At 45.1% G+C, this 27,127-nt stretch overlaps 2 protein-coding genes across 22 annotated transcripts in view; one reads left to right on the top strand and one right to left on the bottom strand.

Annotated features, from left to right (window-relative positions):
• INTS9 (integrator complex subunit 9) overlaps nt 1-25,944 on the bottom strand; it is a 79,522-nt gene extending 53,578 nt beyond the window's left edge. The window contains exons 1-8 of one of the 3 annotated variants that reach the window (XM_075415042.1): nt 25,876-25,944; nt 20,151-20,278; nt 15,357-15,417; nt 12,816-12,878; nt 9,230-9,369; nt 7,509-7,595; nt 2,812-2,932; nt 678-812 (exon numbers count right to left, since the gene is read on the bottom strand). In XM_075415042.1, the coding sequence (XP_075271157.1) occupies nt 678-812; nt 2,812-2,932; nt 7,509-7,595; nt 9,230-9,369; nt 12,816-12,878; nt 15,357-15,417; nt 20,151-20,278; nt 25,876-25,884 (744 nt within the window). In that variant the 5' untranslated portion in view covers nt 25,885-25,944. Of the gene's footprint in view, nt 1-677; nt 813-2,811; nt 2,933-7,508; nt 7,596-9,229; nt 9,370-12,815; nt 12,879-15,356; nt 15,418-20,150; nt 20,279-24,196; nt 24,660-25,464; nt 25,537-25,875 lie in introns of those variants that run through there. The other 2 variants (XM_075415040.1, XM_075415041.1) reach the window with 2 other exon arrangements.
• Nucleotides 25,945-26,221: 277 nt separating this feature from the next.
• The window catches only part of HMBOX1 (homeobox containing 1), a 128,532-nt gene continuing 127,626 nt past the window's right edge, over nt 26,222-27,127 (top strand). For 14 of the 19 annotated variants that reach the window (XR_012763277.1, XR_012763276.1, XR_012763275.1 and 11 more), the window contains exon 1: nt 26,223-26,534. The gene's annotated coding sequence lies outside the window, so the exon portion shown is untranslated. Of the gene's footprint in view, nt 26,535-26,650; nt 26,737-27,127 lie in introns of those variants that run through there. The other 5 variants (XM_075415060.1, XM_075415056.1, XM_075415048.1 and 2 more) reach the window with 2 other exon arrangements.

Raw genomic sequence — 27,127 nt, 5'->3', positions numbered from 1 at the left:
AGATACTCACCTTGGGGGAAATTACTTACCGATCATGAACCTGACATGTTTTGTAAATTATTTTTAAATACCTCCTGCTAATATTGCTTTTAACTATCTTGACAACTTCTGAAGCACCAGTACTGCAAACTTCAAGTCATTCTTTGCACTAAGAATTTATGGATCTAGAGAGAATTAATTTACTGGAAATTACATCTACAGCACTATAAAGACTTTGCCCTTAGCAGAGCAGGGTGGAAAAGTTGGCAGCCAGTTAGCTATCATTTCTCCCAAGGAAGGATGTTTCAGAAGTGATATAGAAGCAGCCCATGAACTGTCTGTAAAGACTCTTCACTGAAATATGGATTTTTTAAAAAAGTCACTAATGCTCTATTGTTTAGTTCTGTTGAAAATTTCCTATTTAAGGTGAAGGAGAATTTCACAGCTGGTGAGGAAGTTAACATCAAATCATCGACGGCAAAGAATTTTAGTTATCTTTCCCCAGTAACTATTGATACCCATCCACTTATCAGGGTAGTATGTCTTCCCAATGCCCATTAAGTCCAGCCAATTGCTAACAGAGTTACCTCAGTATAGCTTCGACACTACACCTGATCCCAGCTGGAATAAGCCCCTCTATTTCCTTTGAGCAAAGACACTTCCCTCTGTAGAAGACTAACAAAAGTGAGGGGCTGTACCTGAGGGTGTGTTGTAAGTAGAGAAGATCCCGAAACATAGGAAACCTTTTCATAGTGCGACTGGATAATCCAATTGGAACTTCCAAGAGCATAGCCTGAGCTGAGAGGGGTGACCTGCACAGCACCAAACAGCTCCTGCAACACACAGTAAGAGACATTAACTTGAGTGAGCCCCCGAGAGAAGTCAGAACAGGTTATTTCATCATCAGTGACATCAATTTTAAAACTAGTTCTGCTATTCAAAGCCTTTATGAAGCTAGTTTCCCAAGCTTTATGCCTGCTGCTTTTATTTACCAATGTCTAACAGGACACAAGCTCTGAGAAAAGCTTTTCCTGAGGTAGGGCCTTCATAAAGTCTCACTTCCATATGAATTCTATAGCATCTAACTGAGTTCAAACTGAACCATAACTTTAAATGGAGGAATCAACTGAGGTCTTGATCCTCTGCCTGCCTTTGCTGTAGTGAAGAAGCCTGGAGGAGCTTTACGTCTTTGAAGATTCTATACTCCCTTAGTCAGAATTTCATTGGTATTGGCCAGCAGGAGAGAAGGAAGGACAAGTAGCTCTGTACTGATATAAAACTGTTTGGGTTACACATTTTGCTGTGGAAAACATACACTTAACTTCAAACTTACTTTATTTCTTTCTAAATGCTATCTACTGGTGATTTAGAAACAACACCCTCAAAACTCAATCCAAAGTTCAGTTTCAGCTTTAAGCATAAGCAACCTGACACTTGTCTCCTTTCCAGGTGTGGAAAGTGTATTGCTTTATCTGTACACACTAATGTGTTATACTTGCTTTGAGAAAGGAAAATAAGCCTCCATGTTTACCTCACTAATATGATCTACTTTCTGGTTACTGAATAATAGAACAAGTATCTGATTCATGCAATACTAATGATTTTTCTAGTATCTCAATACACATTTGGATGCCTTGCAAACAAGGCAGCCTCTCCATCCCTCAGAGTGTGTAAACCAAGGCTCTAGATTCTGGTGATACGTAGACAAGTAAAACGGACAACAAACCATTCTTGATGCTGTCATCCAGTTTCAGGTTAACTGGTTAATTAGGGTCTGATTATTTTAAAAGCTAGCTTTGGGAAGAGACAAAATTTGTCTCTCTTTCTCGGTACCTATAAAAGAATGATTGGCTCAGACGCACAGCTCTAAAATTAGGTGAGATGCATCCACACTGTGAGGACAGTTGAAAACCAACAGTAACCACCCATGGATACTGAGGAGTCCCAATGCCCTCAACCTCTCCAGTCACTAGACAAAGCTGCAGCTGTTACTCATGTCCGCAGCCATGTTAATGGTGGCTCGGGGTCTTTTTTCACCAGCTGTAATGCAGCACCACACAAACCCAAATCCACCAAATTTAGTACACAGCAGCACTGGTTAGTGTTTCAAATCGTCCTTCACATAAACAGCAGTCTCCAAAGTTCAGTGGCCCATTGCTTAAGAAAAGGGAGCAAATACAAAGCTTTGGATACACAATTTAATTTAACCCACCCTTTTATTTCATATGGCCCTGAGCACCAATAGCAGGTATCACGGCGCCCATGCTGCCTACAAGCCGTAAGGGAACAGCGTAGCTGCAGAATTGTTGGTTCAGTTCATTCTAGAAGCTACACTGGAACACAGTCAACACGACAAATGTTAGCTGGGAACCCTGGGAAAGGAGTTTTTGAAGTTCAGATCGAACCATTAGGTTCTGTTTACAATCCCTAATTTGCAGTATAAAAGAAAGTGGAGGCTAAAGCACTCAAAAGATTCCCAGAAGTGAGATATGGTAACTCAGAAGGGGATGTGGCTTACAGACGGAGAGGATACATTCATTTGGTACATCCTCCCAGCTCTCAGCAGGCCAGCCATCGACTCCAAATCCGCAGGTATGCCGTCTTAAAATTGGCCTCCCCAAGGAGGAGGAGAAACAAATGGACACTCCCTGATTTCACCAAACAAGAACCCATCCTGGGAGGCAGACTGAGGGTCTCGCTTTCCTAGGCTAGGCTAACTAGATCTTACACAGCATCTGGAAGGAAAATACAACAGGAAGGGTATTTCCAGAGGAAAGCTGAGAGACAAGAAGTTGTTACTGGGGACCCGAGGACAGCTTTACAGGTACTCACAATTTTCTGAGAATAGCCCACTAGCTGGATCTTACTGAGCGCAGCGTTCACTTCTGGCATGGTGTAACACTTCCTCCACATAGACACCTCCACAGCGTCCTTCAGAGGGACGGGCAGCAACCTGCAAAAATCAACGGGGTGCGGGCATTTTCAGAACTTCCTGATGGACCACCAGCTTTTATTCCCATTTATAGTCTCCTGATCTTAGATTTTCTCTTTTTTTCTTCATGTTTTAAATACGCCTGGTGCTTCAAAGTGACAAGCAAGACTTTCTGCCTGTTGAGGAGCCGAACCACGCTGCCCATTTTGCCTCACCCCAAAGACTGCTCTCCATTAGATCTCTTTGTGGTTGTTTCTATGCAGCCCTCTCACCCAAGATGTAGCTGTGATGAAGGTGTTGTAGCAACTCCTATCGTATTTTCACCACTGATGAAAGATGTCGGCTGATCTGACATGTCAACATGAAATGCACCACTAGAAATGGCAGAGATGACTGCGATCTTGGATCAGTGTCTATTTTGCAGACCCTAAGAATCTGAAAACAAAAGTAAGCCACAATCTGGTGATTAAAATACAGGTACCAGATCATGAACAAAGGCTGGCTCTGCTCTCATTTTGTCACCAGTCTCTTACAAGAGCACCTCAGCTTCTTTGCCTTCAACTCAGCCACCCCACTTGCCTTCAGAGTATACTGGCAAGTATACATCAGCTGACACTGCACAGCTCTCTCAAACCCCCTACAGGGAAGTATTTAAGATGTTTTACACCAAAGTAAAATCCATCCATTCTGCTCTTCACAGGCACCGCAAGTTCGCTGGACAGCGTTGTCAAGGGAAGAAGTGAACTGTAATGTCACAGGCTGTAAGAGACACGGCTAACTTCTGGGAAATAAATCTTCCTTAGCAACATGAACCGAGGCAGGAAGCAGCACAGCTGCCAAATGCATAAGAAGAATAGGATATTTTTTTTTTGTATATTAAACCAATGCTAAATCAAAGGCTAATTCAAACCAATTTCCAAAGATTTATGGAAATTGGTCAAGTTTCTTTGATCAATTTGTTTAAAGGAATTTAATTTATTGTTATATCTACTAGGTCAGTGAACTCCTCCATAATTTAAGATACTGAAAAAAGGATTCAGGCCAGCTATTGCCAAGACTGCTGTACAGGTCTAGTGCGATAACTGTAATTCCAGCACATGCTGGCTGAAAGCATACTGCGCTTAAGGAAACAAACAAAGCGTTCCAGGTCTTTTTTGGGAAGTCATAAGCAACAAAAGGCCAAACAATATGGATAGTTGTCCACCCTTGCACTGAAGCAAATTGCCTGTAAAAGCCTTTAACCTACCCTAAGAAGCATTTAGTGTTGGATGCTTTCAGGAGCTTCTCTTCTGGGAAGAGGAGAATATATCTCCAGGTAATGGAGAAAAGTAGGGAATTGTCCTTAGTGACTGAAGTAAGTTTCTATTAGCCTTCACCGTGGCTACACTGCAAATCACTCTGATTCCTAACAGAGACCAGTAGCACCAGTCTCCAGTGGTTTCACTCAGCAAAGAGTGGCACGCAGAGCCAACGCGGACTGCTGGTTCCTCAGATGTGACCCTGCTGGCATTCAACCTGTCACCCACCCTTTCAGAATCTGTACAGGGAGTTACTGGAGGATATTTTAAAGTCTGGAGTGAATCTACTAACACTACGGCAACACCCTATGATGGACTACCTCCTAACAACCAGTCAGACGTGGGCAGATGTCGGGACAACCAACCTACAGCCACAAATAGGATGGGATCATGAAGCAGCATGGTCCAGTGGTTAGTATACAAAATTTATGCTTAAGAAACTCAGAGGCTTGTGCTCTTAACTGGGCATCTGCACAGAGACAGTCCCTCCTGTTCGATGCCAAGGACGATATTTAAGTGTACAACATAACAGGTTCTTGTCTGAAGGGGGAGTATGGTGGCAGTTCCAAGCAGATCAGAATGCTGGCCTCTCTTGTCCACTCCTCTGCCTCACGAAACTGCCTGTTTCAGACACTTTACAGAAAAACATTAGAAACCATCGAACAGGTAGTCAACAAAGCATCTTTCATAAGGCAAACTTACTCTTTAGCCCATTAAATCCTAATCAGCGTGAAAGATATCCTGGTTAAGCATCTATAGAGCTTCCATGAGATTGCTCCTTTAAAATAAAAACCAATGATAATAAAACTTGCTAAGCAATTAGTTCAGACTGGACCTGATAATGGAAAAATGTAAGCCATTATAATGAACTTATATTTTATACAGTATTTGCATTTAAAATGCTTCAATGCTTTATCTAATGAAGAAGATAATACTTTGTGTTTTATACTAACCATTCAGAGTAGAACTAGCTGAACTGTAAAGCAGTAATGGTGATTGATCAGCCCGAAAAATTAGACTCCGAAGTAATAAGTATTCTGTTCTAGCAACAGCCAAGTGTTCAAAAAAAATTCACCAAGGATCACATTTTCTTAAATAATGGATGTCAGTCCAACCCTGCATGTGCTATTAGCCAGGTGTTAATTTGTGGATCAGTAGTTGTTTGCTCACGTGCTATAATAATCAGTTTCATTCACGCTTGCATGACACTTGTCACCAGGAATCTCAAAACACTTTGCAAACATTAATTAAGTCCCTGTACACCCTCTGTGGTGGATAGGAGCTCCTTTTACAGAAGCATAGGGAGCTGAAGGGGGAAACTGAGCACAGGTGGGGCACAGCTGGAAAGGGAATTCAGATTTATCCCCCTGTTCCAGCTCACAGATAACACTGGTTCGTACCGGCCTCGAGGCACGGTTTATGATACGTGGACTTCTGTTACTGAACAACGTTACTAGTTACGTCTGGCCATCCCCACTAGCGTAGCAACGCTTTGCTCTGCCTCTATCTCATCTTTGGGCAAGATGTGCATTTTACTTTTGAAAGTCAAGGGACCTGCCATCCAATCAAGGTTCCCAACAACACACGGTATTGCGGCAGCGCTCTGTGCTCTACAGAGGTCTTGTCAGTGGAACGGAAGGGTTGGTTCTGTCTGTTCCCAGGGGTGGGCTCTTAAACCTTCCTACTACCTCCACTGGTACACCATCACAACAGCTACTTGATGTACCAAGGAGGAACTGTCAACGTTAGAGTACTTCCCAAGCAATGTAAGACAGAAAAATGTATTTTAAACACCGCTCCAGCAAAAAGACTCTAGCCTTCTATAGCAGTTGAATCAGAACAAAGATCACCTCTCTGTGTTCGCCTCTGGAATAGTCAACAGCGCACAAAGTGCTAGGCAGCACTTTTTCTAAAATATGAGCACCAGGAAAGTGACATTAAATGAGCTCTAAGATATATGATCCTCCTTTAAACCATGCATACAAAACATATGCAGTGGTGTGACGAGAATAATGGCTCCAGTTCTCTCTCCTCACATCACTGTGAGCTTAAGGACAGGTTCTGGTCAGGCCAGCAGACTCCAAAATAAAAAAAAAACAACCCACTATTCTGCTCAGAGTATACATCAATCGGCACAAAATCCTGATCAACGTCACTGTTGTTAGTTTTTGTTTACATCTGTGTTTTACTTGCCTTCTTCAGAAGAGACTTTCAGTGCCGAGATAAGACTGCTCCTAAGCGCAGCAGGGGAGTACAAGATATAGCTAAACATAAGCTAATTTGGATTTTTCATTTCTTTGCTTTGTGATATTGGAAAATATCATGACTACTTTTACTTTTATAATATATGAAACAATTCATTTTTAGTAAATTCTTATATCAACCCACGTTAAGAATTAGGAATAGAAAATGGGAGATCAATTAAAAGTGCACAAAGCAGCTTTTAAAAATAACTTTCTAATCAACCGGCCCTATCTTTAAAATGTGGTAAAACCAAAACTGTCTCCTCCACAGAACATGTTGTGCACCTGAAGTTGTTTTTATTTCCAAGGAAAGCATTAGCTGCAATTAGTAAAATGTATGGAAAATTTTTAGATTACACAGACTTTCAAAATTTTCGATGTAGCAGACCTCAGTTTTGAGTACCTTGTTTTTACGTATAGATGGAATAACGGCCATGGAGTTTCCAATTAACCTTTTTCATTCAGATTTCAGTTTGCTTGTCTTGAAAAAATGTTTTGAAAAGCCAAAAAAACCCAACCTCTGCTGTTCAAGTGTAAAAGAGGCTGCAGCCCTGGGAAGCAAGGTAGCACTGCTCTGCGGTTGGCCACCAGTGACCTCAAACAATTGCCCTGACTTTCTTAGCATTTCCGCAAACATGAATGTAAATATAATTTTAAATTAAAACTATTCCAAGACAATATATAATTAAGTTTAAATAGCTTGCTAATTTCAACAACTTTTTATGATGTTAATACAAAAATCTGCTGGTTTATCCACCATCAAGGAGCTTAATTATGTGAGGGGAGATCAGGGGAGATTTATGTGTTGTTACCAAGTCGCCCTCCAAGAATCAAACTTCTGTGATTGCTCGGAAGACCAACGATGTGCAAAACATTAAAGAAAGAACCAAGGCAAGGAGTCATAGCTGTAAACCTCTGAGGCTTTTTTTTTTTTCTGTTTAATGGTAGTAGCAAACCAAATCTGGAATGGTGGCAGCTGACCCACCATTACAGTGAATTCTGAACTTTGATTCGCGTTTCAGGACAGTCACCCTTTCCCGGTGGCTTGTTCCTTACCTCTGTACCTCCTTGTTCTTCCACATGGAGGCAGACTGAGCCTTTGGCACACGTTCAATGGAATTCACCAGTTCTTCCATCAGAAGTCTGAAAAGACACCATCAGTAAACTCGGATTGCAGCCTTTCACCCAGGAGAGAACTTTGTCGCAAATGTTTCCAAATTACCACACAAATTGTAACATCATTAGGCAGTTTTAAAGAGAGATTCTTCCCACAGAGGCATTGCAGCAATTACCGCTCACCAGTACTACCCCTGTTTCCCCAGTGAGTGTTTCAAGCTCAAGCTAGTCCAACTCTGTCTGCCTGGTTGCGACAGCAGAGGATCTGGCCCACTGGGTTACGGGTTATTTGGAAAGTGGCAGCAAAAGAGCAACTCCCAAATTTCTCTCCTGCGCAAGATGATTTCCTCATTACTGACTGCTTGTCATACAGAATCAGACAAAATATATGAGTAACTCTTGTTAGCTGATGCCTGTTTATCACTTAAGAGAGGCCAAGCACCTTGTCAGAGTGCACTCTCCTCATCCACAAACGCACAATACAGCATTTGAGACAGCAAAAGGTATCAGGCATTAAAAATTGGCACTGCAGATTTCACTGCCCAAAATTAAGCAGCATTTGTAATTGCACGCACGCTTCCCCTTGAAGGTAGGAAGGGACAGATTTAACTGCAGAGGAATGGCATCTGGAATTGCTTGTGATGGGGAGAACCACACCAGTATATTCTCCAACAAGACTACGCTTGTTATCTCCAACTATGGGCCAGCAATACCCCAGAGGTCGGCTTCTAGCTCATATTTGTACAATTCCTTTCTCTTACAAGGACTTCAGTTTCTGTTTGTTTTTACACAAAGAGAGAATTACTCTGGCGTGGAAAGTTTGCATAGGACCTTTAATAGACAAAGATTCCTGCCCTAAAGTGCTTACAGAGTAGTTCAGATACCATGGCTTAATCTGGTTTCTCATTACAGAACACGGCAGCTGTTCTGCATGAGAGGTGCACACAGCACAAGTCCAGTCAGACTTCACGGAGGGCCAAACCTGCAGCCTTTGGTATTGCCTTCTCCCATCAACAGACAACTTTGTAAGAAAAGACTGCCAAATTTGATGACCAAATGTTAAGTTTTCGACCACATTGTCAGGTCTTACATTTTCTAGTCTCATATTTCTGCTGTTTTTCTTAGCGTTTCTCTTTGGAGCTCAGAGCTTACGTATCTCAAGTGCCATTTCGGACTAAGTCAGCTTAAATTCCCTTCTATTGTGTGGAGGAAAGAGTGATTACATGCATTTCAAATGCTGCAAAACTATGAGGCAATAATCTTAAAGTCTTTTATTGGTGAAAAGATTGGGGATTCCTCTTTTGTTTAAGGGGAGCAGAGTGGAGGAGGAGAGATGTTCAATTCATGGTTTTTGAAGGTTTGAAGTTGGCTATTTGGTAATTGCTGATCAAGGTGTCTCAGTGCACTCAAGATCTACTGTCCCACATCTTCTGCCTAGACTCAACACAAAGCACCCACTGTACATGCTGAAGACAGTTGGTTCCAGAGGTTGGGAAACATTGAGTTAACACATTTGCAGCACTAAGGACTTGGCTGGCATTCAGCTACTGCCTAAGAGCCTCTTCAGAACATTAGACACTACTCCTTTACCCATATTGTCCTTTACACCTTTTCCTTAGCAGTGATGGAAAAGGAGCAGAGAATATTAAGGGGCTTTTTACCTGCCAATTTGAACAGTGGGCTCAGTGGCATACACGGTTCCAGTGAACCCCGTGCACTCTGTGATATAGGGCAATGCCATCATGCAGTGATAGTTTGAGATCAAGATTACATCCACCGTGGAGAGGTCAAGCAGCTCAGTCTGAAAACAGAGGAAAGAGATAAGCAACATGTAACCCTTTCACGCAGTTTAAGCAATGGCAGAAAAGCTTTTTGTTCTTTTTTTTTTAAACTTTATGTTGCAAGAATGTAATTGGTTTATCAAAAAATGGGAAGGGGGGATGTCTCAGCTGTGGCAAAGATTAACCTTTCCTTTAAACTAACGAGAACTATTTAAAAAGCCCCCTAAAATTATGTCCTTCTCAAACCTGAAAAGGAAACCATGTCCTGGGTTTGCCTTTCATGTAATGAAATGGCTGCCGTTAAGAGAGGCCTGAGGACTAGACTTTTATCACAGAACTGCTGCGTGCGCTTCCTCAGGCAGGAACACCGTGCGCTTCCTCAGGCAGGAACACTGCGCAGACACCGAAACTTCTGCAGCAGCGATTTAGCAGGGTGTCTCCTACTTTTTATGGGGCATGTGGCACCGTACCCCAGGGGAGTGAGAGAGATGGACGCAGATCGTATTTCTTCACATGCTTAACATAATTCTCATATTTTCCCAAACTAAATGCTTGGCATCTTTATCATTCCCATTTTCTACAGCCGCAGATGAAGCTCATTCATAGCATACAACAAAACAGACGGGTGGGTCCAATTTGTTTTGATGTGACAGTTAACGCAGCAGTTCAGAGAGTGAAAGAAGATTTCACACATTGTTAAAGGAATTTTAATTAGAAATATTTACTGGTAATGCTATAACACAAATGGTGTCAAGTCAGAAATTTACAAGATATATGACCTCTAACTCAGTTATTACAGAGCAGCTAATGGAATTCAACACTCATCAAACACGTATTATCTGATTACAAGGCTTGGTCCAGCAATTTGAATTAAAAAGGCAAGAAAGTAGGTCACTCGGCTTTTCAGAGGGCTGACACAGTGCTCTGGTGACAAGCTGCTTAACTCCTAGCCAGGCGTTCATGGTTTCGATCCACGATCACAGCTGATGCTGGAGGCACGATCTCCAAGCTGAGTACAGCAGGTGAAACACCATCCTCAGACTCATGACAGGGCACTCTTTTATCTCACCAAGCTTGCCAGGCAGAACCACACTCGCCACACGGTATCAGAAAGCCTGCTGACGCCTGCTCCTACCAAGCTGGCCCTTCACGGCTCGGTTTTCTGCTGTGTCCAGAGCATAGAGAATCAAACGGGGAGTCACCCAGCCCTGAGCTGAATCCCAGCCCAGTGAGCTGTCAGGATACAGGCTACCACTTTCCAAGCTTAAGCATCCCACGTCCCAGCATCCCAGAAGCATTTACTAATAGGATGAAAAAGGTGTCAAAACTGAAACAAAGTAAAATCTTCCCTGGGACTTGCGGCAATCTCACTAAAAGTGCCTATGAACTGAAGAGGTTTAAAAATGTTTCCTGAATGTAAAGTGAGAGAGACCAGAAGGTTGCCAAGCAAAGAGAGGGCTGCACCCTGCACTCCGACATGTGGAAGCGTACTCTGCTGCTGAGACAGCCTCTTATCACCTTGTGGCTTCTGGATCACATTCAAAACTTCGCTTTCTTTGGCAATGGTGTTCCTGGAAGTGATGCTGTGATTCTCAAACTAACTGTTTTTGCAGACAAGTTTCTTCAAAAGAAGTGGCATGGAAGGAGACAAAGAAAAAGACAAAGCCTCTTTCACACAAGCTCCTTCTCATACTGTGCTGCCAAACACCAGCGACACTTCTACTCTGCTGAAGCACTCAGCTGGTCGTGACATCTGAACCCTCCTCCAGACAGCGAAGCCTGTGAAGCTAGAGATGCAAGCTGGGTATCACTCGCAGATCTATTCCTAGCGCTTGCGGAGAAGACTTGGCACCTGTTGGGAACTTTGGGAACTGAAGCCTTTGAGAAGCCATTTGTGAAGTCCCTACAATGGTGACATGTGTACCTCGTTGCTGTCTTCTAGTTGCAACATGGACTGCTGGGAAACTGAGTCACATTCAGTGACGACAGTGGTGTAATGAAGCAGCAACACAACATCAGTTCTATGTAGAGCTACAGATCTGGGTATTTTCCAGCCCGACAAAGTAACCAGACAGCCTAGCTGAAGCATCCTAAACCCCAGCAGATCATTCCTGTGCATGGCCTTGATTCCAAAGGGAACCCATAAACTAAACTCCATCCTTCCCATGATCTGGGACATAACGGCACTTCGTAGGCATACAGATGCTTCCCACCTCCCTCATCCCCAGAACCCTGATTTTTGAGACAACATTTCCACAGGACAGTCACCAGAAAGCACACAAGAACACAGAATTATAAGAGGGTTTTTTTGTGACTGGATTATATCCATTCTTGTTGGGGAAAACAAGCAATCGTACACAGAGCTGTTGATATCACTTGCCAAAACTAGCACCAGACCTGTCACATGGGGTAGAAGAACCAAGGTGACAGGAGTCAGAAGCTGAAAGAGGTGAGTTTCATGGAATCAACAGACATAAACTCTATTGCCAGAGCCCCAGCAATGTGACAACAGCCTTCCAGAAGCGCTTTGTACTTCCTGTCAACAAGGTCAGGCAGAAAGGAAAAAAAAAAAAAATCCCTGCCCAAAAGCATTGAAAAAGCATTGAAAGACAGAGCAAACAGCCCCAACATGAAATCAAAGAACTGATGTTATCACAGGCTGAACACAGCTGAGGAAAGAGGATACTATTCCCAGACTATTCCCCCACCATTCACCCCCACCACTCTGTGCTCAGCTTTTACTTCTTCAGCTCTCCTACACACACCATTAACCTGATCAGTCAGGTAAGCCCAGGTAATTCAAACATTTTCAGTAGTCTTGCTTTCTTTTTGTTTAAACCCAGATATCCTTGGAAAAAACAGCTTGAGAAGCAGCTGCTTGCAGTTACGTCAGTGGATACGAAGGTACAGTTCTTCCCTCAAAGAGGCAGTGACGAACAGCTAAGGCGGCAGCAAAACTTTTTAACCTAAATTTGCTGCCAGCAGAACAGCACGTCCGACTGCCGCCCAGCAGAATCTAACAGGGGCTTAACCACACGGTCGGCTCCCCAGGGGAGCTCCGCTAGGCAGGTCACGCATCTGTGGTTAGAGACAAGCAGCTTTCCTCGTCTTCATTCACTGCCCTTATCTAGATCAGCACATGTATCCTGTCATAATCGAGTCCAGCTCAGTCATATTGTCTTTGGAAGGCCCACAGAAAGGGACAGTTAAGTCTTATTCTTCTGTGAGATATTGATCCACTCAGGCAGACCTTCCAGACCTCCCAAAACCATTGTTGAAAAGGGCTGTTTCCATCCTTTTTCCAGTGTCATAGATACGAGAGGCACTTTAACAACGAAGAGGTTTTAGTAGCATTATTTACTGAGTACTAATAAATTAGCATGAAACCTTTAAGAATTATTTAGCAAGTTTCTCTCACATGACTGAATGGAGTCAGATTTTTCAGTAAGGCTTTGAACAAACTCACCTCTGGTAAACAGAACTCAGGGACAGAGTCTACAAACACATGGCCAGAGCACTCCTTTAGTTCCTGTGAGAAAAGCACATCAGAGAAGACACAAAAATACAATGCAATGTTACTCTGATGCAGCAGATTTTGCACTTTCAAAACCTTTTCTTTATCACAGGTAATATCCAGCCCGTTACTACATTATGTTTATCCCCCTTCCAGATACCACTTGCTGTAAGCAGACTTGCTGAAGTTGTTTTTATGCGAGTTGAGGCTGCTTGGCACTTCAAGGGATCAGATCCTCGTTTGGAGGAACAGAGACAGTGCTCTGGCAGGTAAGAAGAGAGACCCTGGCTGGCTTAGCTGGGGCCATGAAGGAGGTGCTGTCCTATGAAGCTGCATTTTCTCTGCTCCTCCAACTGCAGATCCGTTGGCTGGGAAATCTGTAACAATGCAAGCTGACTTTGTGTATTAGAATCAAAAGTGAAGTATGAAAAGTGGGTCATGAAGACCACTCTTCTTTGAACTGCTGCTCTCCTGACCTGGAAGGTGTGCACTGCACTTTTATAGTGTCCTGGCCATCTTACAAGTTTGGAATTTAGTTTTAGTTCCAAATAACATCAAACCTTTTCTGTCTTATAAGGAGCAGAACTGAATTTTTAGCCCCTGTCTCAGAGCATCTGATGAAACATCTTTTGGGGATCTAAGTGCCACATTGCACTTTTTGTTAGACTTATCTCTATTGGATCTCCAATCCCTATTTTCTTCCTCCTCTTTCAATGCTGACATCAGAAATCTTTGTCACATAAAAAGTCACATTCTTCAGGATTTTGTATGGAACAAAAATATTCCCAACTCTAGTCCTAACACACCTCACAGGTTACCTATCACCCACTCTGCCTTCTCTTGTGGATGATCCTCTTGCTTGTCCCAAAGCGAGTGGTCTCAGCCAGTTTCAGACTGACAGAATTAAAGATTGAATCCAGTTCTTAATAATTACAGTGCACCTGCCAACTAATAACGAATGAGCAATTACATCTAGTGGCAGAAGTCTCCTAACCTCATCTCAAGGGAGTTCAAAATGATTAAAACTAGATCGCAGCAAATTTCAATGCCTCTCCAGGACTTCAGTTTTATAACTGTCATCCAGAGAGTGCTATAACAGGAATGTCCGCCCAACATGATAAAACAGCCCCCTTTGACTCCTTCCCTTGCCTTTTTCCAGCACGGGTCAAAGAATTTACCATTCCAAGCAGTTACAATGGTCAAGGTGAAGGTAAGAGATGCTGCCTTTGAATTTTTAACACTTGACTTCCATTCACGCTGTGCGAGTTTGAAGATTTCTCCTGAGCACATACTGCAGCTGCAGTACTGCAGAAATGTAAATACATCACCTATAAAAATATACTGACAGCCTACCCATTCTTTGGACAGAATGGAGCCCAAACCTCTGAGACCAAGGCTGGGGTTCAGGAGAAACAAATTGTAGCCAGTTCAAACTGGGCAGCTCCATTCCTGTCACTGAGCCTCTGTAGCTCTGCGATTGCCAGTTAGCCTGAGCTCTGAATAGAGCTGTTACTATTTTACTAACAGAAATGCTGCCTATACAGTTTCTTTTGTCTCCAACGAGAACTAAAATCAGATCTTTAATCTATGATCTTTAGCTCCCTTGCGTGTAAAAATCACATCAATCCATTTTGTCCACCTCAAAGTCCTCTACAAAAGCAACTATTATTACCGTTTTCCTTTAAAGTTCACATAGTCAGAGAACAGTCTATTAAAACAGTATTTTCTCTACTGATACCTATCGCCGCACACATTTGAAATGTATCTGCCTATTTTACTAACTTCTGACATATTTTTGTGTTCTTTGTTCCCCTATGGCAGATCAAGCTGGATGCTGCAGTGCCTAGTTTTGGTTGAAGTCCCGGATAAATTCTGCCTACAAAACTAATGTAATGAAAAGAGGGGGAAAAAAAGAAAAATTCCATGTGTCTCATGTAGCTGAGCAGGTCCTGTGTCTTAGAATTAGGAGGCTGGAGATAATATCCTCCCTGCTATGTCCAGCAGCAGAACACATGTTGATTTCAGAGGCCAAAGACGTGCTTTTCGTCTGTAAGAGACCTCCCATGGGCAAACAATCCAGTTTCTCTCAGTTCTCCTGCCTAAAAAAGGGTATGATGCCAACCTCATTTATAAGCATGCTATGAAGCTTTAGTGTCAGAAAAGTGAGGCTGTTGAATAAAAGGCACTCTAAGAAGGCAAAGCACTATTATTTATGGAGCTCCATGAAATAAGAAAATATTCATACTGATGATTTCTGTATTTTAAGAGGATTTTTTAAAAAACTAGGCTACCTCTGAAGACTGAAAGCCTCAGAGTTGCTTTTAGCATTTTGTTTCAAAATGTTCTGCTCTACAAGGACATCATGGCTAGTAAGGGTACACACAGCAAGCTTTGCGATGAGTCAGCATGGAAGCATCGCTCCTGCAGTGCAAGCTCCTAACCTGTCAGGTAGCTTTTTGCATGGCAAGAAAACTGTAACCATCAGTAAAGTACCTTGTCCAGAAATGTGCTTCCATCTTTCAAAACCCAACCAGGAAGTTTGGACAGCCTGGGGCTGCAGAAAGAGAGAAAAAAAATATTGCAATATTAATGATATCATTATCAGTTGCTAAGCATAGACCTATTTGGTGTCATACAGGAAGAGAACACCATTTCTGTCTCAGGGAACTAACAATCTCAATAAAACAGACAGACAGTTTCACTGTGTTTAAGCGTTCGCTGAAATGACTTTTACAAATCATGATTATGACACTTATAAGTAAAGAGAGTAAGAGGACAACGCACACAGGGAGCTTGATTTTAGTCATTTATGGTGAGAATTTCAAAAAGGCTTAGCGCTGCTTACATTGCCCTGTGGTGAAACTGGCTGTATAAACAGAAGCAGGTTTAGGGCAGCAACAATCTCTATGCCTGCAACAATACCAAAGCACTGTAAAACTGCTCTGGGACAGAAGCCGACAAATATTCCCATTAGCAACGGTAGGGAAAGACGGGTGCTCTGGACTAAGTCATTTATGCACACAGAGGTTGTGATTTTATGTCCACATAAATCATGGTTTCACACTTCGGTCTCATCCCGAAAACCCACACCAAGAGCTGCACAATGTATTTACCCGTGTTGGAAGGACAAAGGGGCAAGGAGGTTTGCTCCAACAGCTTGTGTTCAGCTGGCAGGTCTGGTACCAGTCAGCAATGGCAAGGCTCCTTTTTTAAACTGTTTCAAATGCTAATAAAGAAACTTCAAGGTGGACATTGTAATCCTGAGTTTACAGTAGTAATTGCTGCAGCACTTCTTGCTGTCATAACTGACATACTTCATAATGACATTTGATTTTTGTGAGTGCCAACTTGGCACTAAAACCACTGTCAGCCCAGATTTGGGCATACCTACAGAAATCCAAAAGAGAAAAAGTTGAAGAAACAATGGAACTGAACCTGCCTGGAACCAAGCCCTGCAACAACCTCAGATTTGGAGACAGAACTTGAGAACCCTGTTGCAATGAAATCCGCAAGTGCTGTGCACTAAGCACTATAGACAGGGATGCTTCTAAGCTGTAAGGGCTTTCAAACTTAAGATCTTGAGAACAGCAAGTGATTCAATGGCTTAGAGGAATGCTGTGTGCAGACTAACATCCATATAAAAGAACAAATCCTAACTGGCACTCCAGAAAGCCACAAGGAAGAAAAAAGGGGAAATCTAAGACTCAAGGAGCGAAGACAGAAGGTAACAGAGCAGAAGGACATGTTATTGAGAAGCTATGCCAGAGAAGCACAAACCCCTTTCGAGGATAAAGAGTAAGTCTGAAGAAATCTAATGATCAAAAAGATGAGGTGGGTAAATGTAAACCCCACTGACACACTCAAAAGCCCAATTTAAAAGCAGTATTTTGGAGACTGAGGGGGCTGAGAACTGACGCAGAGACTAAAAGAGCTACGGCAAAAGCAGGGAAGAAGCAAGAACACACCACTCCGATACGCAACAACTTCGACATACAAGGGAGGAGAGGACAGAAACCTTCATTAGAAGCGACATCTGGAGGGCTGCAGCCCAATGTCTCAAAGCCAGCAGGAGATCAGGTCAGCCACGGCTTTGTCCAGCTGTGTCTTGCAGATCCCCGGAGCACAACATTCTAGGGGATGAGCGAAAGTGCTAAGAAAAACTTCAGCACTGGGAGGCTAGTGTCCAACCTGAGCCTCTCAAGACACAGTCTGCATCCACTCACCCCTTACACGGCCTGCCACTGTGGAGAAGTTTGGCTCTGCCGCCTTCGTAACTTCCTTTCAAGCAGACGCAGGTGGCTGTTTAGCCTCCTCTCTGCCAGATGGAACAAGCCCAGCTCCCTCAACCTCTCCACGTAGTCCTGGGCTGCAGATCCTGAGCATCTTGGAAATCCCTGAACCCCCTCTCCAGTTTCTCAGCATCTCTCTCCATTTGGGAATCCAAACCTGGATCCAGTTACGGTTTCATCAACATGAGACAGAAAGGAATACACTTTCCTTGATTTGCTGGCCCTACTCCTCCTAATTTACCCTAGTATGCTCTTTGCCTTATTCATGATGAAAGAGCACTATTGACTTCTACTAAACCTGGCATCCACTGAGGAGTATACAGTCTTGTCAGGAGAGGCAAAATTAGCAGACAGGTCTTGTGTGTGGGTGAAAGTGGAATAAGCAACACAGAACAGAAAGGACTCTACCTTGAAGCCAAGAAGTAGCACAGTTCCTGTCGACATAGTTTTGACATTGTAATAGAGTGATTGATTAATCCAAAATAGCTAGAACTGTCCCATAAATAATGTGAGCAAGTGTGTCATGGCTAGACAGGAAAGGTTAAGAGCTTCCCACATGTTCATTTTACCGTTTTGCATTTGACTTTGGCACAGGGGAGAAAATTCCAGTTGACAAACCCCCTTTAAAGTACACGAAGTGGCACAAAGCGTTTGGCAACTGCAGGTATTTTGCACATGCTCCGTGGGCTGGTGAGAACAAGGACTGCCATTTCCAGGCCAAGGTGGAATCTAAATACTTTTTGACGGGCTTTTTTTTGAAGAGCAAAGACCTCTAAAAAATGTCCAGTCCCTTTAATGACACAAACACTACAGCACTTCCCTCTCTTATAGATTAAAGCACAGGCTCTCAAAATGTTTGCTCAAGGAGAGTCCCATGCCAGGTACGACACAGGATTTAGCTGCATAGCAAAGATCCTCAGTAATGTCATACCTTTATGCTCCACAGAGGTAAAATTTAGGGCACCTTTGCAGACACATACAGAGACTTGCAGAACCCAAGTGATTCATGGATCACACTTTGGGGACCTCTGATTTAAAGACAGCAGAGGGAAGCTCCTCTCTGGTTAAGATTTCACATGGGTCCTTCTCAGCCTAGCTGTAAGAAGCCACACTTCTGGTTCTGAGAGGACATACAGCTGGTAGTAACCTAAGATCTGACAGACCTATGTTCAGATTCTTGCTCTGCTACACGCTTCACGCCAGACCTAAGGCAGTCAGTCCTTCTTGTAGTCTCCCACCTGGAAACTGATGATAACGCCAGCTCTCTATCACCTGGCCACGTTATGTTGACAATACACAACTGAGTTTCAGAGGTATTTAGACACTGTGGTAGTGGGGACCTGATACATAATCGTACAGCTATGCGTACTATAGAGAGACAAGGACTTTTTAGTGGCAGCCACACTCCTTCTCAAGTTTCTAACTCGTTTCCACAACTCCCCGCAGGACATCTGTTTTGTAGAGATCAATTACTTGCCCAAGTCCATGTGCTTAGGACAATCCTTGCTGTAAGGGGTGTTCAATCACCTTACCGACAAGATTGATTTGATTTAAATCCAACTGTTTGCTCCGATTCCACTGGGCCATCAGGGGTCAAATCTGACATCCTTTCTTATTGAGTTTGAGTCATTTTAGTGCAGACATTCTGGAGTTAGGTGGGGAATTCCAGGTTGTGACCTGCAATTTGGCTGTTCATTCCCAGGGTCTGCTATCAGCAGACAAAGCTGCCATATCCCCAGGGAGCGCTGATGCCTGCAGTTCTAAAGAACCTCTTAAGCCTTTGTTCAGTCACCTAATTTGCTACTTGTTCCTCTCTCAATTTCTTTTTTCTTTGGGGGGTGGGAGGAAGCGAATGCAAGGCAATTCTGTCTGTATGCGGATTTCCCAAATTTTCTGGATCCCTTCAAAATCTACTACTGCCCCTAAACGTTGTAGTCGGCAATTACATTACGGAATGGGACAAAAACTGACTATCAATCACACTGATCCGTCTTCAGGCATCTGTTGCCTACTCTACAGCAGATCTTGAACTCCACGTTCTTGCAGAACATTGCATACACTGCCTATTCTTTCCCCCTCCAAAAACTAACTAATCATAGGAAGTGCTGGACAAACTGCTTTAACCTCATTAAGTCACTTAGAAAACTCCCTTTCCCAATCATATTCTCCCCCTCTCAGTCAAGCCTCCCCTGAACCCACAATGCTCCTCACTTGTTTCCTCGCAGATCAAAGTTACTAAATGGTTTTTGTGGAAAATCCTACTGCTTCCCATCACCAAGAGTTACTCATTCCCACCTTTCCAACCCCTCATTTTCGTTATTTGCTCTATTTATGCAAGACATAAGTCACCCTAACTGAATATCCAAATGCAGCTAAAAACCTGGGAAAGCACGACCTTGTAGTTAGGGCATAGAAGGGGGAGTCTTGATCTCAGGATTCTCTTCTGGACTCTATTCTTGTTTCACGGCCGCTCCATTCCTGCGCCCAGCTGCATTGCCCTTTTATTTATTTCATTTTTAAAAGGGAACAATTATGCCATCAAGTCAACTAACAAGGACTGTTAAGTGCTCTTTTTCTTTGCATTAGTCGGTGCCCTGAAGAAAAGCCTGAGAAGATGGTGGTTAAACAGTAGTTGCAGGGCTCCATGCACTCCATCTCAGTTACCCATTTATCTCATCTTGCGTGAAGAAGCCAGAAAGATGACAGATATGTGACCTCACTTGTGCTGAGCAGTTGCAGCAATACTTTACTGAAGCTTAGAATAAATTATCCCGAAAAACCAATCAATAAATCCATAAAATGTCTTCCGTCTACTGAGCCAAAGGACGTTATTTTGATAAAGAGAATTTTTAAGTGAACAAAGTCTATTTATGACATCAGATGATGCTGTCCGTTTGTACTCACCCCCTCCCTCCTTCCAATACACCATTTCACGCAGAGCACTCCAACTCCAACCCAAGAAGACACAGCCTAAGTGCTTACAGGCCGCAGAACATACCTCTGAACCAGTGGCAATGGGAGGAAATTGAGGGTGGACGTCATATCCAGCCCGCAGTCCAACATGATGGTGGTGGATTTGAACTTGAGTACATTGCATGGTAAGGTTGGATGTCCTGACAGGCAGTACTGAAAGAAGAATATGAGGGTGAGTTACTCATGACCTTTACCAATAGACTGAACCCCCCTGAAAATTGCCTTTTTTCCCTTGCTTTTAAACACGTAGTTCATTCACACCAGAAGAAAATCTGATTTCCTCTGTATCTGTGTCTCACAGCTGTGTGTGTTCACTGAGATTTCCCCACGCCAGGGTATTAGGGTGCTGAATTTCTTCAGACAAGCTTTTCTGATCGTAAGGGCTGAGAGCATGGCATAGCTCCTCTCTCAATTTAGGACACACATAGAATCTCTTTTGTTCTAACCACCACCTATTTTCACAAAAAACCCAGAAAATCAGTTTCTTCAAAACTCAGTCCTCCTGGCAAAACTCGGTGGCAATTGGCCAGCAAATCTGAAAATCACTCGGGGTGGAAAGGGAGGGAGAGAATCCCTGTGGGAACACAAGTTTTATTTCCGTAAGCAACCAGCCTAAGCCACCAAAGGAGGTGCAGCCCCCACCTTCCGTGGCCGCTTGGCGCAGGTCAGCGGAAGGTGTACCTGTGCACCCCAGCTGCTCTGGGGCACGCTCTCACCTGCTTTTTGTCTTGCTAAAGGCAAACAGGAAACACGAGGGGACAGGAGAACCATACCTGAATGGCAGGGTTTGTGTACTGAGAAATCCCAAATGCTTTGCAAGCTTAATGAGCCAGTAAGGGGGTTATGTACAGGGGCACTTCAGCATCATTGAGATGCAGTCACCTCTTGTACAGAGATCGGCAAACGTTTAACAAGGCACAGGAGCAGCTGAAGCTTTGAATAAGAAGAGAAGTGAATAAAAACGCCAGCTTTAAAATGTGGGATTAGAAACGTAAATGTCTGAATAGAGCGTGGCCAGTTGATGGTCCTTCAGGGACTGCAAGAATAGGAGATTTTGCACCTCGAATACAAGCTTTTGCATCTACGAAGTCTGGGCATCTGGCAGCACAGCAACGCTCAGGTGGTCAAACTTTAACTTTTGAATTCAAGTTTTGGTCAATTAAGATGAAAAATATCAATTGGTTGGCCATGCACCGCACTAAAAACAGACTCAGTCATTTTCTAAGTCATTTATACCTTATGCTGGCTTTCCGTACTTCATTCTACGAAGTGGAAAGAAGGTAGATTAATCATTTCATTTTCTACCTCTGCTCACAATATGTTAACACGGGACTGCAACCGTCTAGATTAACAACTCCCAAGGAGAATACTTACACACATTCATCAAAAACCTGTTTTAAATTATATTTAAATATTAAAAAGCTACTAAGCCTCAAATATTAAATTAAAAATATCACATAGGCTTTTGTTTTAAATTCACAAAACCTTAACTAGGAAGGAGAAACACTACATCTTGCCTGCTGTTAGCAAAGTTTAAAAAAAAATGTGAAAAGCCAAGCTGGTGAAGAAGTGAGTATACAAGTAAGGAATTCAGTTGTTTTATTCGCAAATGTGAAATACACACGTGAAATTCAGTTCTCACCAGACCAGAACTTTGACAACTGAAGCTATAAATCCAAGTAAATAGAAAGAAATGAAGGGAAAAATAAGATATAAACTACTGCTGTAGCTTTTAAACTATGGGCAATTAAAAAAGGCAATGAAATATCACACTTTTATCAGCAAAACACTTTCTTACTTTTTTAAAAATCATGAATAGGATCGTGACCCTGACATCTACGAGCTAACTGGAAAATCTTCCTTTTTTCTTCTTTAAAAGCATCTAAAATAATCTATATCTGTGGCTGTCACACTGTGGTAAATGGATTCCTAAGAGTCAACAGACTCTTTCTATCCGACTCCAGTAAAAAAGCAATTCATATATGCTACACAGCTATTTGCACAGGTGACATTTCTGGGACTGTTACAAGTTTAGATTAGGAATCCAAGAATCTGAGTGTCTGCAATATATATGTCTCTATACACACTATAAATGCGGTAATTTCCACCCAGTTTATACTTGCTACTGTTTAAAACAGATCCAGAGACCCCAGTCACTGATATTCCTGACTGGACTAAAATGCAAGTCCTTTTTGCTCTAAGATTTGTTTGCTTCCATCTTTATTCCTTTATGGCTAAAGGCCAGCGCAGGTATCATGCTAGTATACTAAGGATTCAAAAGGGGAATCAAAATGCGAAATAATAATTGAAACTAACCAGGCTATTGCTGCAACAGGTATTTTTGTAAAGCCCTACCCTCACTATAGTTAAAAGTTTTGTAATTTTGTAAGTTTAAAATTAACTATACTAAGTTTAGAAGAACTAAGAAACAGGATCTTGAACAATGTGTTATTGTTTCATGAGCAAGATGTGCTTGTCCAAAGTAGAACCAGACAGTGATGAATTGCCAGAAGAGCTACCGAGCTATGAAAAGCTGCTGAGATTGCCAATAAGCGGAGGAAAGTAGGGAAAAGGTAATTCCAGCAAGGGTCGATCGCGACCACTGACCCACAGGCCACCAACCACAACTACACCCCAGACCCGAAAGATGAAGAAACTGAGCACGCCTACCGATTTACATACTGGGCGAGAAGGTTTTAACCAATTATTAAATAGACTAATGATGCATATGTATTAGGAAGATGAATATGGTAATGTTAAGTGTATAAATGACTGTAGATTTGTGAATGAGGGGTGCTGTCTTGGGACAGACACCCATACCTGCGCAAATACGCAATAAAATACCTCTGCTCTGTGTGTGTATTGGCGCATTGCACACCGCGTAAACGAACCCCAGGTTTTGGGACAACACTAGGCGCCCCATCTCCTAATTACAAAAGTAATGTAAAAAAGCCACAACATACAAAAGACAGGCATACGCCCGCCTCAGCTCACAACTTTCTTGGCAGGCTTTGTGAATTGGATGAAAGTTTGACAGAGCGGGGCACAAAGAGATCAAGACGAGGGCTAACTCCAGATGTGAAAGCCCTCCCAGAGGCAGGTTCTCAGCAGGCATCTGCTTCACGCTGTGCGCTCGCCAGCTCCGAGCGTCTCTGGTGATCTCATGGATGGCAACGTGACAGAGAAAAGAGATGATGTCTCACGCCAGCAGCTCCAAAACATTCAACATATTGCAGGTTAAAGCCAGTGCTTTGAATTCCAACTGAAGCCAACAAATACTGCAGTGCATTCTTTCAGTATTAATATCACACGCGAGCTTAAAATCTAAGGGGAAAGTCGCAACTGGGTTTGCCTGGACCAAAGCACATTCGAATCTGTGGGAGTCTGACATTTTCAGGGGATTCTGAACCAGGTCTGGAGTCCTTGTTCTTCCAAATTCAACCCAAATATAGGAAAAAAGAGTGCGAAACAGCATCCAACTCCTCCCTCCACAACCCCGAGATTCAGACGTATCTCCAGACAAACATAAAGTGAAGAATCTGGTCTTATGATCCCAAGTCCCCAAATTTATACATAGGTGTAAAAGATTTCAGACAGCTTGTATTTCCTCCCCCCACCCCCTTCCCTCTCTCTATGCAAAACTCTAGGCATTACAAAGAGCTCAGCATTTCCATTATGGTTTTCATTTAAAGATATCTCGGTTTCCTTCTCTCTCCTGCATTTTATCAGCCTCTACAATCACATCCAGAAGTGCTTAGCTTTGCACTGTTTCTACCACTGGTAGTATTCATCCACGCACAGAGACTTCATTGACTACGTGACAATATGCAGGATCAAGCTCTTCGGCTGCCTGCCTACCGAATTAATTTTACACCGTTACACCACTAGCAGTGTTTTATTGGAAGCCTCAAAACGAGCCCAGAATCCACACTCACTGCTACGAAGCTTCCTCAAGACAAACTCCTCAGTCTCAACACTGAGAGACAATCTTATGTTTGACACCGGTGTAACCTCAGGTGAAACAAATCAAACATTACACTCAGGTATTCCGAAAGCTGCTTTGGTTTTCACCTCCAGAGAATCGCAGCACATGATGTGGAACAGGGAAATTCTTCCCAGAATATGAAGTAGTGGCTGAATCCAAGGTCTCTGGGAAACTTAAAACAGCTGAAGAGGGAACTCTGCAGACCAGATCAATAATATGGGTAATGTATTTACTGATAAACTTCCCTTTAGAAGATTGGGGTATCAGAACCAAAGTATCTGTCAGAAGCACAGTGTGCCCTCGACAAAGCCATTCCAGGCTGATTTTCTTACTACTAATTACTGGTATTAACATCATACTGCCGATGAAAATGATTCATAATAATGAACCACGTGGATTTACTAATATTCCTAGAGCAGCCCAGTGTGAGGCACACACGCAATGGCCCAGCTCCACAGCAAGATTCCTGCTTAAGGGCAAGGAGGAAGAGAAACACCTCCTGAAACACCTCCACAGAATCACAGAGTCACAGAATGGTCGGGGTTGGAAGGGACCTCTGTGGGTCACCCAGCCCAACCCCCTGCCCAAGCAGGGTCACCCAGAGCAAGGGGCACAACACCGTGTCCAGGCAGGGCTGGAATATCTCCAGAGAAGGAGACTCCACAGCCCCTCTGGGCAGCCTGGGCCAGGGCTCCGTCACCCTCAGAGGGAAGAAGTTCTTCCTCGGGTTCAGCTGGAACTTCCCAGGCTTCAGTTTGTGCCCGTTGCCCCTTGTCCTGTCGCTGGGCACCACTGCAAAGCGTCTGGCCCCGTCCTCCTGACCCCCACCCTGCAGATATTTAGAGGCATTTCTAAGGTCCCCTCTCAGCCTTCTCTTCTCCAGGCTGAACAAGCCCAGCTCCCTCAGCCTCTCCTTGGAGGAGAGATGCTCCAGTCCCCTCATCATCCTCGTAGCCCTCCGCTGGACTCTCTCCAGTAGCTCCTCATCTTTCTTGAACTGGGGAGCCCAGAACTGGACACAGCACTGCAGATGGGGCCTCACCAGGGCAGAGCAGAGGGGGAGGAGAACCTCCCTCGCCCTGCTGCCCACACTCCTCCTCATGCACCCCAGGATCCCATTGGCCTTCTTGGCACCCAGGGCACGCTGCTGGCTCATGGTCACCCTGTCGTCCCCCAGCACTCCCAGTCCCTCTCCGCAGAGCTGCTCTCCAGCAGCTCAGCCCCAGCCTGTCCTGGTGCCTGGGGTTGTTCCTCCCCAGGTGCAGGACCCTGCCCTTGCCCTTGTTGAACCTCATCAGGTTCCTCTCTGCCCAACTCTCCAGCCTGTCCAGGTCTCGCTGGATGGCAGCACAACCTGCCGGTGTATCCACCACTCCTCCCAGTTTGGTGTCATCAGCAGACTTGCTGAGGGTACGCTCTAACTCCTTTTCCTCTCGAACCCCACCGACGTTCCGCCCGACCCAAAACCCCAAGCCCGGCGCGGCTGGAGGGCGGCAGAGGGCCGGAGGCGAGCCGCCCGCCCAGGCCTCTGCCCCTTCCCGCCCGCCGAGGCCGCGTCCCCTCAGCGGGCAGCTCCCTGCCGACCGCTGAACGGCCGCTGGCGCGCGGGGCTCCCCTCAGGGCCGCCCGCCTCAGCTTCCCCTCAGGCCCGGCGGGGCTGAGGCTGCCGCAGCCCAGAGGCGATCCCGGGAACACCCCCACCGCCGGGGGAAGGGGGAGCAGGCCAGAGCCCACCCCTCACAAACACTTCCCCCCACGCACTCACCAGCTTCATGCTTCACCCGGTTCTATTTACCGGGACAACCCTGCCCCACCTTCCTGCCCGGCCCCGCCACCCCTCTCCCCCAGCATCATGGGACTTGTAGTCCCGCCTCCCCCCCGCCCAGGATGAAGTCATGGCCGAGCCCTCCCCTCCCTCCCGAGACGTGCCGGGAGTTGCAGTCCGCCCCGCGCCTCCCCCCGCTCCATTGGAGCGCCGCGCCCCCGAGGCATGCTGGGAGTTGTAGTCCCCTCTCGGAGGCTCTCCCCGTCACCCTGAGGAGGGGGGAACTACAAGTCCCAGGGTCTCACAGCGGCAGCAGGTGGGAGCTTGGATGTTGATATCAACATGGCGCTTGTCAGACAGACAAAGACAGTCAGTCTGGTGTGATTGAGCCAAAAAAAAAAAAAAAAAAAAAAAAAAAAAAAAGAGGGAGCCAGCGAGGAGGGAGCGGCGGGAGCGGAGCCAGGCGGGGAGGGGGCCCTTGTCCTGGGGGGGGCCGGGGAGGGGGGCTCGGCGGCCGAGGGGTTTCCTCCCCCCCCCCCATTGTTCTCGTCCCTCTGCGCCCCCGTTCGTCTCCCCTCAGGCTGGGGCGGGGGCGGGCGGGGGGACCCCCCCACTCCCGCCGTTCCCCGCTGAGGTGGAGCCGCCGCCAGCACCCAGAGGTGAGTGTGGGAGCGTGGGGGGGGGGGGGGTGGGGAGGAAGGAGGGCGAGAGCGGCGCTTGTGAGGGGAGGGGGCGGGCGGGTGGGTGGGCTGGAGAGAGGGAGGGGGAGCGGGCAGGGGGTCCCCCCCTCAGCCGGCTCGGCGGCTGCCGGCGGGGGAGTCGCGCCGCGCCGGAGAGCGGGTTTTCCTCGCAGCGCGGGATGTGCGTGAGGGGCGGGGGGGGGGGGGGTGGTGCAGCCCCTCACCCGGGCCGCAGAGTTTGAGGGGTTTGAGGGGTGGGGGGATCGGCGTCCGCGGGAGGGCCGGGCACGGCAAGCCGCCGGGTTTTAGACAAGACTCCTCCATCCTCCTCCCTGCTATTTATTTATTTCTTCCTATTTTTTTCCACCCCAGGTGTGGGGGGTATGTGCGGTGGGGGGGGGGGGCGGACTCGTGGTGGCGGAGTCCCCTCAGCCTGGGGGGGTGCTGGTTTGTTGGGTTTTTTTGGTTTTTTGGGGTTTTTTTTTTTTGTGTTTCGGTTTTGTTCGCTGCTGAGTTTGGGGCTGGGAGGTGGGGGGCCCCCCCTGCTCCCCGTCCCCAGGACCCCCGCCCCC

The sequence above is a fragment of the Opisthocomus hoazin genome, chromosome 2 (assembly GCF_030867145.1).
Source record: "Opisthocomus hoazin isolate bOpiHoa1 chromosome 2, bOpiHoa1.hap1, whole genome shotgun sequence".
Taxonomy (NCBI): Eukaryota; Metazoa; Chordata; class Aves; order Opisthocomiformes; family Opisthocomidae; genus Opisthocomus; species Opisthocomus hoazin.
This window is presented reverse-complemented; position numbering and strand designations above follow the sequence as displayed.